Consider the following 14,778-nt stretch of genomic DNA (forward strand, 5'->3'; position numbering starts at 1 on the left):
CATGGGCAGGGACACCTCCCCCCAGCCCAGCTTGCTCAAGGCCTCATCCAGCCTGGACTTGAACACCTCCAGGGAGGAGGCAGCCACAGCCTCCCTGGGCAACCTGTGCCAGTCTCTCCCCACCCTCACTCTAAACAATTTCTTCCTCATCTCCAGTCTCAATCTCCCCTCTCCCAGCTCAAAGCCATTGTCCCCCATCCTGGCACTCCCAGCCCTTGTCCCAAGTCCCTCCCCAGCTCTCCTGGAGCCCCTTCAGGTCCTGGAAGGCTGCTCTGAGGTCTCCCTGGAGCCTTCTCTTCTCCAGGCTGAACAGCCCCAACTCTCCCAGCCTGTCACAGGATCACAGAATGTTAAGGGTTAGAAGGGACCTCTGGAGTCCAACCCCCCTGCCAGAGCAGGAGCATAGTGCAGGTCACACAGGAACACATCCAGATGGGTCTTGAAAGTCTCCAGAGAAGGAGACTCCACAACACCTCTGGGCAGCCTGCTCCAGGGCTCTGTGACCCTTACAGTAAAAAAGTTCTTCCTCAAGTGCTGAAACTTACTTACTTTCACTGCCTCTTGTCCTGTCCCCACAGGGGAGGTTCTCCAGCCCTCTGATAGGATTCCTTTCTTTAAAACTACTCATCTTCTTCTAGCTTTAGCCACTACTACATTATGGTTTGGAGTTCTCCTTTCTTGCTTTTGTTTTGTTTTGGGTTTTTTTAACCCCTTTAAGCTTATTACTAAAACGATTTACCCAACAGAGAGAACTTTTGTCTTTAAAAAGATTCTGCTCCCCCCAGATCTCCTCACTGCATCACCTCCCAGACAGCTCACACTTACTTTTCCTGTGCAGAAACTCTGCCACGAGGGCTGCTACATGAACATAACACATGGCAGCCTGCAAAGGAGAGAGGGAAAATTAAAGCACTGTGGTAGTTTTAGGCTATGCCTTTAAAATATTTTCACAGATCTTGAACAGAGAGTGATAAAACGTAAATAAATCTCTACTGGGTGTAAAAAGGAAAATACTGATAGTTCTAAGCAATCCCATTGGAGAGATAAGGGACTTACAACTACTTGTACCAAAACAATCTCCCTCTCTTCTCCGTTCCTCGGGCTGGGAGATACTAACTGGCTTGTGCTTGACCTTGGCTGCACTGCTTTAGTTGTGACTGGTGTTAACTTCTGTGTCTCTCCTTTCTCTTGTCCCTTTTGTGTACAAGGTGGGGAAGTGGAAGCAGGAGGGAGAAGCCATTAGCTTCCCTGGTCAAAGACCAGGGGAGTCCTTGTGCTGTTTATCAATTGTCAATCCCTGTGAGTATTGTGAATATTGTGTATTTGTACATATCCATTGCATTCCACTGTAGAGTGTAGTTGTGCTTGCAAATACAGCTTCCATTTGCTTTCACCTGAGCTGGTCTGGCAAATTTAATGGTGGGGGGAATTTTCCAACCCCCCCCCAACCACCATCCCTGCATCTGCCCTGCTGTGCACCACCTGCACCACCCCAGGCACTACCTCTGAGAAGTCTCCGTTCTTCACGTGGATCTTTGCCATGCTGTCCAGCCAGGTTTTCCTGAGCTCTGGGGTGCTGGCATAGGACTTGGCCAAGCTGTACTGCAGGTCTATCAGCATCTCTGGGTCCTTCTCATGTTCTTTCATCTGAGCAGTAGCCATCAGCACTGTGCGGATCCTCTTTGTCAGGTCCTTGACTTCGGAAGGAAAAGCAGTTGCCTGACACAAAACAAATCCAGTGAGCAGCAAATACAGAAAGAAAACCCATCAACAGCCTTTCAGCCAGCACTGCACACACTGCCAGGCTGGAAGTGCACAGAGCTCAGCAGGGAAAGCTCAGTAAGCTTCCTAGGTTGGGGCAATCCCTGTTATCAATCCAGGCTGAGGGGTGATGAGATTGAGAGCAGCACTACAGAAAAGGACCTGGGCTGGGTGAGAGGCTGGACAGGAGCCAGCTATGGACACTGGAAGCCAAGAAGGCCAATGACAGCCTGGGCTGCATCCAAAGCAGTGAGGCCAGAGATGAAGAGAGAGGATCCTGCCCCTCTGCTCTGCTCTGGGGAGACCTCACCTGCAGGGCTGGGGCCAGATATGGACTCCAACACAAGAGAGACCTGGAGCTGATGGAAAGGGTACAGAGGAAACCACAAAGCTGGTCAGAGGGCTGGAGAACCTCACCTATGGGGACAGGTTGAGAGATATGGGGCTGTTCAGCCTGGAGAAGAGAAGGCTCCAGGCAGACCTCAGAGCTGCATTTCAAGATCTGCAGGGGAGCTCCAGGCAGGCTGGGGAGGGACTGTTCAGAAGGGGCTGTGGGGATAGGATGAGAGGCAATGGTTTGAAAGTGGAGCAGGGCAGAGTTAGGTTGGACACCAGGAGGGAGTTGTGCACAGTGAGGCTGGTGAGACACTGGCACAGGCTGCCCAGGGAGGTGGTTGAGGCTCCATCCCTGGAGACATTCAAGCTGAGCCTGGCTGTGTCCCTGTGCAGCCTGCTCTAGCTGGAGGTGTCCCTGCTGCCTGCAAGGGGGTTGGACAGGATGACCTTGGAGGCTCCCTTCCAACCTGAAGCAATCTGTGATTCTGCATGCAGCGTGCTGTATGTCTCATGTAATTAGAGATGTTTCACTGTGAGCACGGCTCAGGGTGCCAGGTTGGCTGCTCCTGTGCTACAGTGGTACTTTGGCATCCTGAGGAGCTGGTGTGAGAGCATGCAAGTGTCCCAGGCCTGGACTGTAAACCATGCCTGATGTAGTCCTCATGCCATTCAAGATCCAGCTTGTCAGCCTCTGTTGTGGTCACTCTCCAATTCCCAAAGCACCAAAGGCGTTTGTAGAGCTTCCCACCAATGGAATGTCATAAATAAATAAAGCAACAGAGGCTCCAGGCCCAGAGCAGGGCTCTCATGCAGTTAGAACAAGGCTTATCTGGCCAATTTAATCATTTCCAAGGAGAGAAAACCTACCTCCTTTCTGGGCCCTGCCCTAGGGCTGCACCTTGTAGGGGGCTGGAGGATCTCTCTTGTGAAGAGAGGCTGAGAGAGCTGGGGCTGGTTAGCCTGGAGAAGAGGAGGCTGAGGAGGATCTGATCAATGCTTACAGAGATCTGAGGGCTGGGGGTCAGGGAGATGGGGCCAGGATCTGCTCAGTGGTCCCCAGTGACAGGACAAGAGGTACTGGGCACAAACCTGTGCCTGATCATAGGAAGTTCCATTTATACATAAGAAGGAACTTCTTGACTTTGAGGGTGCTGGAGCCCTGGAGCAGGCTGCCCAGAGAGGTTGTGGAGTCTCCATCTCTGGAGATATTCAAAACCCATCTGGATGTGATCCTGTGTGACCTGCTCTAGGTGATCCTGCTCTGGCAGGAGAGTTGGACTCAATGATCTTCAGAGGTCCCTTCAGCCCCTACCAATCAGTGATTCTTAGGAAATATTTTTTTTTTTCTTGAAGTAAAGTTGGAACTTCCCTCATAGAAACTTGTGTCCACTGGCTCTTGCCCTTCCACTCCACACCACTGAGCAGAGCCTGACCTCCTGTCTCTCTAACCTCCCTTTCAGTAGTGGAAACCAGCGGTTAGGTCCCCACTCAGCTTCCTCTCCTCCATGAGCTTGGTTCCTGCTATCTTTGTGACTCTGCACAGCATCCTCTCTAGTGCACTGCAATCTGTGACCCCCTGATTGTGTGACATGGCAGATGTCCATCTTCATGCACTCAAAAGGAAGAAGGTCTACAACACACAAGTGAGGCTTTCAGTCAGGTGGTCTAAAAGAGGGGCAGAGCCACAAAGCCTTCCTGAGGCAGTGATTCTCAAGCTGTGGGGCTGGTGGCTGTCTCCCAAAAACTGCTGTATGAAAAAAAACAAGATTTCATGCTCACAAAGCTGTGCAGCTTGGAAATGGGGACCTGTTGACAGAGTTGTATCCATAGGAACACAGCCTGAACATTCCTCTTATTGCTGCAAGGTTCACACACACCTGGAGTCACCACCCCTGGAGGTGGTCAAGAAACATGTGGGGATGGCACCTGGGGCCATGGTTTAGTGGCTGTGGTGGTGTTGGGTTGATGGTTGGACTGGACGACCTTGGAGGGCTTCTCCAACCCAAACAGTTCTATGGTTCTATGAAATCTCTCTTGTACTCCCACACTTTATACATAAGCTGAATGCAGCGAGTGCTGTGATGTAAAATATGAGTGGCCAAGTATGGCTGAGTGAAACTCTTACAAGCCCTGTGTGCAGAAGGCAGTGGAGGTTTTCCCAGGTATATCCTGATGACAAGTTTGTGACAGCACAAGTAAACACCTGCCTGGGGTTCCCATTCCACCTCAGGAGTCACAGGATAATCACAGGACTGCACAAACACTTCCTGTTCTCCTCTGTCCTAGGCAGTGTGCAATGGAGCAAGCTGCAGTGCTGTGTGGAGGGGGGAAGCTGTGCAAAGGAAGACAATTATTTTCCAGAGTAACACAACCATTAATGCCCATGAAAGAGTGCTTAATTAATATTACTGGCACTCAACTAATTAAAAGTAATTCCTGCTAATGATTACAGTCTCACAGTCTCACAGTATATCAGAGGCTGGAAGGGACCTCCAGAGATCATCAGATCCAACCCCCCTGCCAGAGCAGAGTCACTTAGGGTAGTCTGCACAGGAATGCATCCAGGTGGGGTTTGAAAGTCTCCAGAGAAGGAGACTCCACAACCCCCCTGGGCAGCCTGCTCCAGGGCTCTGTCACCCTCACTGTAAAGAAGTTTCTCCTCATGTTGAGCTGAAATCTTCTATGTTCCAGTTTGAACTCAGTGTTCCTTGTCCTATCACTGTATACCACCCAAGAGAGCCTGGCCCCCTCCTCCTGAGACCCACCTCTCACATATTTATAGACATTGATCAGATCCCTCTCAGTCTTCTCTTCTCCAGACTAAACAGCACCAGGGATCTCAGTCTCTCTTCAGAGGGGAGATGCACAAATTCCCTGATCATCCTCTGGTACCTGAGGCAACAGAAGCACCAGACTCTCCCTTGTCTTTCCTCTCAAAGCTGGCAGTTCTTGGAAAGCTCTTTGGCCACCCTTGCAAGCAGCAGATTTTGCAAACCTGAATTGCAGGCTGCCTCCTCTTGGCAGGAGGCCTCAGGCAAGGAGCAAGACCGGCCTGTGCAGCTGCTCCTGCTGCTGTTGGCACAGCTCTTGTTTGCTGAGCAAACACAGCCCACTAGAGGCTTGCAAATCACCGTTCCAGCCATCAGCCTTGCCCTCAAACACCATTTCCTTGAGTGCATCCCTGGGCTTGCACTAATGGCTGGCAGCACATGGTGTGATGGCAACAAAGGGCAGCAGAGGTGAGAAAGGATCTGGAGAACCTGAGGGACCTGGGGTTGTTCAGTGTGGAGAAGAGGGGAGGGCTGAGGGGAGACCTCATTGCTCTCTACAGCTCCCCAAAAGGAGGCTGCAGTGAGGTGGGGGTTGGGCTCTGCTCCCTAGTCTCAGGTGACAGAATGAGAGGAAATGGCCTGAAACTGTGCCAGGGGAGGGTTAGGTTGGAGAGGAGGAAAAATGTCTTTGCTGCAAGAGTGGTCAGGGATTGGCACAGGGTGTCCAGGGAGGTGGTGGAGTTCCCATCCCTGGAGGTATTCAGGAAACCTGTGGCACTTGGGGCCATGGTTTAGTGGCCATGGTGGGGTTGGGTTGCTGGTTGGACTGGATGATCTGGGAAGGCTTTTCCAACCCCCATAATTCCATGACTCTATCCTCTCCAACTTACCTTCATAGGTCTGTCACTGTTTGCAAAGTTGTTAATGATGAGCAAGGAGTCCTGAAACCTTGTCCCACCGCTGAGGGCCACATCTGCTATTAACTGGCTCACTGCAATTATTATCTGTTGGAAGAGGGTAGGGCCTTGACTGAAATGAGCCCTAATGAGAGGAGTTTTACTATCACAGAGACAATCAGATGCTCAGAGGACAAGGTCAGCCCTTTCCCACAACGTAAGCAGTGGTGCTTGTTGTGGCTTTGCTTTCAGGGGCTCCCAAGAGGATTGAATTGCTTAGCTGAACAGCAAGCTCACAGAATCAGCCATACAACAATCCCATCATAAATCCCTGGATGGACATCAGTTGCCTTTTTTCCTGATCCATTCCAGCCCAGAAGGCATTCACCTCCCCCACTACCTGTCTAAAGTTCCTTCAAGAAAGACAATGCTGCAAAAGCAGCTCCAGGAGAATCCCTTCTCCTGCCTCAAAGGCAGCTCTTCCTGCTCTCCTTCCCACTCCACCCCACTCAGAGATGCATCTTGTGCCTGACTTCAGACACTCAGCAGCTTGGAGTAGCTGATGGCAGGGGGTTTAATCCAGAGGGCCCTGGGGCAGTCACTGCAAGCAGGAACTAGGCCAAGCCTGCAAATTAAGAGCACCTCTGCCCACATAACAAGTGCCAGACCCTCTGCAGATTGAGGTGCCATGGTTACACTGACTGTGTAACTGACTGCCCACGAAAGGGGACCTGTCCTGCTCTCCAGCTCTTCCCCAGCCACTCACCTGAAGGTGTGTCCTCAGAAACGTTCTCCTTTTGGTGAACTCGAAGTTGTTTCTCATCAGGAGATAGAGAAGGGCTGAGGCTTCGTTCCTTGTGGAGGACACCTTGGAAGTGCAGCACTTCAGGATCTCGTAGCAGAGGGCAGCACACATGTTCACCCTGCCCTTGAAAAATGCTGAGGGGAACTTCACAAGAAGTACACAGGTATTAGGAAACACACCACTAAAGCACACCCCAGGGCACAGGTGGGAAGGGACACAAGGCAGCACACTGAGCTCAGCCTGGACAGCCTCAGTAAACCTTCTGCCAGAGTTCTGGGCCTGAAAGTATTTGTGGGATTGGACTTGGGATCCATTTCTAACCACACTACCTAGAGCAATGTACCTTGGTGTCAAACCTTTTTGGGTAGTGCTTGTGTATGTCCATCCATCCTCTCCCCCAACAACTTTGGGGTTCATTGGTAAATTCTCACCAAATTGGTCAGGCAGAAGTTTATGGTCTTAGAAAAGCAATAATCAGCAGCAGCAGCAGAGAAAGGAGAAGTCCCATGGACAATCCCTCCAAAAGCTGCCACCTGGGACATCAGGAAATCTGCCTAAGCCCACCCAGAAATCCAACCTTGCTGGGAAGCACAACCTGAGATGTTCACACAGATGCTTCTACATGTCCATCCCCCCAAAAAGAAAAAAACAAACGCAGTCTAAATTCATGCTTTGACCACAGGAATGCAAACAAGAGATCACAGAGAGCCTAAAATAGACAGGGAAGTGCCCTGGCCGCCCAGATGGAGTCAGCCCCAGGGAGCAGCAGGATCAAGACAAAGCACAGCCTGAGCCACCTTGGTTAGCAGTGGGGCTCAGAGGGCTGCAGCAGCCTGGAGAAAGCAGAAGGGGAAGGCCAGCAGGGGGAAGGCTGCAGGGCTGTGCAGCATCTCTCACCTCACCAAACACCTGCTTCCAAACAGGGCTCTGGGGTCAAGCTCAGCTGTGCCTGAAGAGGAGACAGCTGCAGCAGTGCCCCTGCCCCCATGCAGGGCAGGCCAGAGTGGGGACCACCAGCTTGTCTGTCTGGCCATGCTCAGGAGTGGTGGCTGGTGAGGAGGAGGCACCACACTCAGCTTCCTCCTATCCCAGCCACAGTAGGCTGGGGGCAGGGAAGCAGAACAGGGAAGGGTTTTGAGCTGGCACGCAGCTGCTCTGCAGCCCCCACACGGACCTGGCTGCAGCAGGGTGACCCCAACACCTCCCAGAGCTGCCCTCTGCTGCATTGGGGACCTGGCTGCAGCAGGGTGACCCCAACACCTCCCAGAGCTGTCCTCTGCTGCATTGGGGACCTGGCTGCAGCAGGGTGACCCCAACACCTCCCAGAGCTGCCCTCTGCTGCATTGGGGACCTGGCTGCAGCAGGGTGACCCCAACACCTCCCAGAGCTGTCCTCTGCTGCATTGGGGACCTGGCTGCAGCAGGGTGACCCCAACACCTCCCAGAGCTGCCCTCTGCTGCATTGGGGACCTGGCTGCAGCAGGGTGACCCCAACACCTCCCAGAGCTGCCCTCTGCTGCACTGGGGACCTGGCTGCAGCAGGGTGACCCCAACACCTCCCAGAGCTGCCCTCTGCTGCATTGGGGACCTGGCTGCAGCAGGGTGACCCCAACACCTCCCAGAGCTGCCCTCTGCTGCATTGGGGACCTGGCTGCAGCAGGGTGACCCCAACACCTCCCAGAGCTGCCCTCTGCTGCATTGGGGACCTGGCTGCAGCAGGGTGACCCCAACACCTCCCAGAGCTGCCCTCTGCTGCATTGGGGACCTGGCTGCAGCAGGGTGACCCCAACACCTCCCAGAGCTGTCCTCTGCTGCACTGGGGACCTGGCTGCAGCAGGGTGACCCCAACACCCTCAGAGCTGTCCTCTGCTGCATTGGGGACCTGGCTGCAGCAGGGTGACCCCAACACCCTCAGAGCTGTCCTCTGCTGCATTGGGGACCTGGCTGCAGCAGGGTGACCCCAACACCTCCCAGAGCTGTCCTCTGCTGCACTGGGGACCTGGCTGCAGCAGGGTGACCCCAACACCTCCCAGAGCTGTCCTCTGCTGCACTGGGGACCTGGCTGCAGCAGGGTGACCCCAACACCTCCCAGAGCTGCCCTCTGCTGCACTGGGGACCTGGCTGCAGCAGGGTGACCCCAACACCTCCCAGAGCTGCCCTCTGCTGCATTGGGGACCTGGCTGCAGCAGGGTGACCCCAACACCTCCCAGAGCTGCCCTCTGCTGCATTGGGGACCTGGCTGCAGCAGGGTGACCCCAACACCCTCAGAGCTGTCCTCTGCTGCATTGGGGACCTGGCTGCAGCAGGGTGACCCCAACACCTCCCAGAGCTGCCCTCTGCTGCATTGGGGACCTGGCTGCAGCAGGGTGACCCCAACACCTCCCAGAGCTGTCCTCTGCTGCATTGGGGACCTGGCTGCAGCAGGGTGACCCCAACACCTCCCAGAGCTGTCCTCTGCTGCATTGGGGACCTGGCTGCAGCAGGGTGACCCCAACACCCTCAGAGCTGTCCTCTGCTGCATTGGGGACCTGGCTGCAGCAGGGTGACCCCAACACCTCCCAGAGCTGTCCTCTGCTGCATTGGGGACCTGGCTGCAGCAGGGTGACCCCAACACCTCCCAGAGCTGTCCTCTGCTGCACTGGGGACCTGGCTGCAGCAGGGTGACCCCAACACCTCCAGAGCTGTCCTCTGCTGCACTGGGGACCTGGCTGCAGCAGGGTGACCCCAACACCTCCCAGAGCTGTCCTCTGCTGCATTGGGGACCTGGCTGCAGCAGGGTGACCCCAACACCTCCCAGAGCTGTCCTCTGCTGCACTGGGGACCTGGCTGCAGCAGGGTGACCCCAACACCCTCAGAGCTGTCCTTGCTGCATTGGGGACCTGGCTGCAGCAGGGTGACCCCAACACCTCCCAGAGCTGTCCTCTGCTGCACTGGGGACCTGGCTGCAGCAGGGTGACCCAACACCTCCCAGAGCTGTCCTCTGCTGCACTGGGGACCTGGCTGCAGCAGGGTGACCCCAACACCTCCCAGAGCTGCCCTCTGCTGCACTGGGGACCTGGCTGCAGCAGGGTGACCCCAACACCCTCAGAGCTGTCCTCTGCTGCATTGGGGACCTGGCTGCAGCAGGGTGACCCCAACACCTCCCAGAGCTGCTCTCTGCTGCACTGGGGACCTGGCTGCAGCAGGGTGACCCCAACACCTCCCAGAGCTGTCCTCTGCTGCACTGGGGACCTGGCTGCAGCAGGGTGACCCCAACACCTCCCAGAGCTGCCCTCTGCTGCACTGGGGACCTGGCTGCAGCAGGGTGACCCCAACACCCTCAGAGCTGTCCTCTGCTGCACTGGGGACCTGGCTGCAGCAGGGTGACCCCAACACCTCCCAGAGCTGCCCTCTGCTGCATTGGGGACCTGGCTGCAGCAGGGTGACCCCAACACCTCCCAGAGCTGCCCTCTGCTGCATTGGGGACCTGGCTGCAGCAGGATGACCCCAACACCTCCCAGAGCTGCCCTCTGCTGCACTGGGGACCTGGCTGCAGCAGGGTGACCCCAACACCCTCAGAGCTGTCCTCTGCTGCATTGGGGGCCTGGCTGCAGCAGGATGACCCCAACACCTCCCAGAGCTGTCCTCTGCTGCACTGGGGACCTGGCTGCAGCAGGGTGACCCCAACACCTCCCAGAGCTGCCCTCTGCTGCACTGGGGACCTGGCTGCAGCAGGGTGACCCCAACACCTCCCAGAGCTGTCCTCTGCTGCATTGGGGACCTGGCTGCAGCAGGGTGACCCCAACACCTCCCAGAGCTGCCCTCTGCTGCATTGGGGACCTGGCTGCAGCAGGGTGACCCCAACACCTCCCAGAGCTGTCCTCTGCTGCACTGGGGACCTGGCTGCAGCAGGGTGACCCCAACACCTCCCAGAGCTGCCCTCTGCTGCATTGGGGACCTGGCTGCAGCAGGGTGACCCCAACACCTCCCAGAGCTGCCCTCTGCTGCATTGGGGACCTGGCTGCAGCAGGGTGACCCCAACACCTCCCAGAGCTGCCCTCTGCTGCATTGGGGACCTGGCTGCAGCAGGGTGACCCCAACACCTCCCAGAGCTGCCCTCTGCTGCATTGGGGACCTGGCTGCAGCAGGGTGACCCCAACACCTCCCAGAGCTGCCCTCTGCTGCATTGGGGACCTGGCTGCAGCAGGGTGACCCCAACACCTCCCAGAGCTGTCCTCTGCTGCATTGGGGACCTGGCTGCAGCAGGGTGACCCCAACACCTCCCAGAGCTGCCCTCTGCTGCATTGGGGACCTGGCTGCAGCAGGGTGACCCCAACACCTCCCAGAGCTGCCCTCTGCTGCATTGGGGACCTGGCTGCAGCAGGGTGACCCCAACACCTCCCAGAGCTGCCCTCTGCTGCATTGGGGACCTGGCTGCAGCAGGGTGACCCCAACACCTCCCAGAGCTGTCCTCTGCTGCATTGGGGACCTGGCTGCAGCAGGGTGACCCCAACACCTCCCAGAGCTGCCCTCTGCTGCACTGGGGACCTGGCTGCAGCAGGGTGACCCCAACACCTCCCAGAGCTGTCCTCTGCTGCACTGGGGACCTGGCTGCAGCAGGGTGACCCCAACACCTCCCAGAGCTGCCCTCTGCTGCATTGGGGACCTGGCTGCAGCAGGGTGACCCCAACACCTCCCAGAGCTGCCCTCTGCTGCATTGGGGACCTGGCTGCAGCAGGGTGACCCCAACACCTCCCAGAGCTGCCCTCTGCTGCATTGGGGACCTGGCTGCAGCAGGGTGACCCCAACACCTCCCAGAGCTGTCCTCTGCTGCATTGGGGACCTGGCTGCAGCAGGGTGACCCCAACACCTCCCAGAGCTGTCCTCTGCTGCATTGGGGACCTGGCTGCAGCAGGGTGACCCCAACACCCTCAGAGCTGTCCTCTGCTGCATTGGGGACCTGGCTGCAGCAGGGTGACCCCAACACCTCCCAGAGCTGTCCTCTGCTGCATTGGGGACCTGGCTGCAGCAGGGTGACCCCAACACCTCCCAGAGCTGCCCTCTGCTGCATTGGGGACCTGGCTGCAGCAGGGTGACCCCAACACCTCCCAGAGCTGCCCTCTGCTGCACTGGGGACCTGGCTGCAGCAGGGTGACCCCAACACCTCCCAGAGCTGTCCTCTGCTGCATTGGGGACCTGGCTGCAGCAGGGTGACCCCAACACCTCCCAGAGCTGTCCTCTGCTGCATTGGGGACCTGGCTGCAGCAGGGTGACCCCAACACCTCCCAGAGCTGCCCTCTGCTGCATTGGGGACCTGGCTGCAGCAGGGTGACCCCAACACCTCCCAGAGCTGTCCTCTGCTGCATTGGGGACCTGGCTGCAGCAGGGTGACCCCAACACCTCCCAGAGCTGCCCTCTGCTGCATTGGGGACCTGGCTGCAGCAGGGTGACCCCAACACCTCCCAGAGCTGCCCTCTGCTGCATTGGGGACCTGGCTGCAGCAGGGTGACCCCAACACCTCCCAGAGCTGCCCTCTGCTGCATTGGGGACCTGGCTGCAGCAGGGTGACCCCAACACCTCCCAGAGCTGTCCTCTGCTGCATTGGGGACCTGGCTGCAGCAGGGTGACCCCAACACCCTCAGCGCTGCCTCTGCTGCATTGGGGACCTGGCTGCAGCAGGGTGACCCCAACACCTCCCAGAGCTGTCCTCTGCTGCATTGGGGACCTGGCTGCAGCAGGGTGACCCCAACACCTCCCAGAGCTGCCCTCTGCTGCACTGGGGACCTGGCTGCAGCAGGGTGACCCCAACACCTCCCAGAGCTGCCCTCTGCTGCACTGGGGACCTGGCTGCAGCAGGGTGACCCCAACACCTCCCAGAGCTGCCCTCTGCTGCATTGGGGACCTGGCTGCAGCAGGGTGACCCCAACACCTCCCAGAGCTGCCCTCTGCTGCATTGGGGACCTGGCTGCAGCAGGGTGACCCCAACACCTCCCAGAGCTGCCCTCTGCTGCACTGGGGACCTGGCTGCAGCAGGGTGACCCCAACACCTCAGAGCTGCCTCTGCTGCATTGGGGACCTGGCTGCAGCAGGGTGACCCAACACCTCAGAGCTGCCTCTGCTGCATGGGGACCTGGCTGCAGCAGGGTGACCCCAACACCTCCCAGAGCTGCCCTCTGCTGCACTGGGGACCTGGCTGCAGCAGGGTGACCCCAACACCTCCCAGAGCTGTCCTCTGCTGCATTGGGGACCTGGCTGCAGCAGGGTGACCCCAACACCTCCCAGAGCTGTCCTCTGCTGCACTGGGGACCTGGCTGCAGCAGGGTGACCCCAACACCCTCAGAGCTATCCTCTGCTGCATTGGGGACCTGGCTGCAGCAGGGTGACCCCAACACCTCCCAGAGCTGTCCTCTGCTGCATTGGGGACCTGGCTGCAGCAGGGTGACCCCAACACCTCCCAGAGCTGCCCTCTGCTGCACTGGGGACCTGGCTGCAGCAGGGTGACCCCAACACCTCCCAGAGCTGCCCTCTGCTGCACTGGGGACCTGGCTGCAGCAGGGTGACCCCAACACCTCCCAGAGCTGTCCTCTGCTGCATTGGGGACCTGGCTGCAGCAGGGTGACCCCAACACCTCCCAGAGCTGCCCTCTGCTGCATTGGGGACCTGGCTGCAGCAGGGTGACCCCAACACCTCCCAGAGCTGCCCTCTGCTGCATTGGGGACCTGGCTGCAGCAGGGTGACCCCAACACCTCCCAGAGCTGCCCTCTGCTGCATTGGGGACCTGGCTGCAGCAGGGTGACCCCAACACCCTCAGAGCTGCCCTCTGCTGCATTGGGGACCTGGCTGCAGCAGGGTGACCCCAACACCTCCCAGAGCTGCCCTCTGCTGCATTGGGGACCTGGCTGCAGCAGGGTGACCCCAACACCTCCCAGAGCTGTCCTCTGCTGCATTGGGGACCTGGCTGCAGCAGGGTGACCCCAACACCTCCCAGAGCTGCCCTCTGCTGCATTGGGGACCTGGCTGCAGCAGGGTGACCCCAACACCTCCCAGAGCTGCCCTCTGCTGCATTGGGGACCTGGCTGCAGCAGGGTGACCCCAACACCCCAGAGCTGCCTCTGCTGCATGGGACCTGGCTGCAGCAGGGTGACCCAACACCTCCAGAGCTGCCTCTGCTGCATGGGGACCTGGCTGCAGCAGGGTGACCCCAACACCTCCCAGAGCTGCCCTCTGCTGCATTGGGGACCTGGCTGCAGCAGGGTGACCCCAACACCTCCCAGAGCTGCCCTCTGCTGCATTGGGGACCTGGCTGCAGCAGGGTGACCCCAACACCTCCCAGAGCTGCCCTCTGCTGCACTGGGGACCTGGCTGCAGCAGGGTGACCCCAACACCCTCAGAGCTGCCCTCTGCTGCATTGGGGACCTGGCTGCAGCAGGGTGACCCCAACACCTCCCAGAGCTGCCCTCTGCTGCATTGGGGACCTGGCTGCAGCAGGGTGACCCCAACACCTCCCAGAGCTGCCCTCTGCTGCACTGGGGACCTGGCTGCAGCAGGGTGACCCCAACACCTCCCAGAGCTGCCCTCTGCTGCATTGGGGACCTGGCTGCAGCAGGGTGACCCCAACACCTCCCAGAGCTGCCCTCTGCTGCATTGGGGACCTGGCTGCAGCAGGGTGACCCCAACACCTCCCAGAGCTGTCCTCTGCTGCATTGGGGACCTGGCTGCAGCAGGGTGACCCCAACACCTCCCAGAGCTGCCCTCTGCTGCATTGGGGACCTGGCTGCAGCAGGGTGACCCCAACACCTCCCAGAGCTGCCCTCTGCTGCATTGGGGACCTGGCTGCAGCAGGGTGACCCCAACACCTCCCAGAGCTGCCCTCTGCTGCATTGGGGACCTGGCTGCAGCAGGGTGACCCCAACACCCTCAGAGCTGTCCTCTGCTGCATTGGGGACCTGGCTGCAGCAGGGTGACCCCAACACCCTCCAGAGCTGTCCTCTGCTGCATTGGGGACCTGGCTGCAGCAGGGTGACCCCAACACCTCCCAGAGCTGTCCTCTGCTGCACTGGGGACCTGGCTGCAGCAGGGTGACCCCAACACCTCCCAGAGCTGCCTCTGCTGCATTGGGGACCTGGCTGCAGCAGGGTGACCCCAACACCTCCCAGAGCTGCCTCTGCTGCATTGGGGACCTGGCTGCAGCAGGGTGACCCCAACACCTCCCAGAGCTGTCCTCTGCTGCA

General features: G+C 58.4%; 1 protein-coding gene across 3 annotated transcripts in view; it reads right to left on the reverse strand.

Annotated features, from left to right (window-relative positions):
- The window catches only part of DOCK11 (dedicator of cytokinesis 11), a 128,920-nt gene that overhangs the window by 23,402 nt on the left and 90,740 nt on the right, over positions 1 to 14,778 (reverse strand). For all 3 annotated transcript variants that reach the window (XM_054388518.1, XM_054388517.1, XM_054388516.1), the window contains 4 exons: positions 6,531 to 6,713; positions 5,759 to 5,872; positions 1,504 to 1,719; positions 826 to 883 (listed from right to left, as the gene is read on the reverse strand). In XM_054388518.1, the coding sequence (XP_054244493.1) occupies positions 826 to 883; positions 1,504 to 1,719; positions 5,759 to 5,872; positions 6,531 to 6,713 (571 nt within the window). The remainder of the gene's footprint in view (positions 1 to 825; positions 884 to 1,503; positions 1,720 to 5,758; positions 5,873 to 6,530; positions 6,714 to 14,778) is intronic.

The sequence above is a fragment of the Indicator indicator genome, chromosome 17 (genome assembly GCF_027791375.1).
Source record: "Indicator indicator isolate 239-I01 chromosome 17, UM_Iind_1.1, whole genome shotgun sequence".
In the NCBI taxonomy this organism is placed as follows: Eukaryota; Metazoa; Chordata; class Aves; order Piciformes; family Indicatoridae; genus Indicator; species Indicator indicator.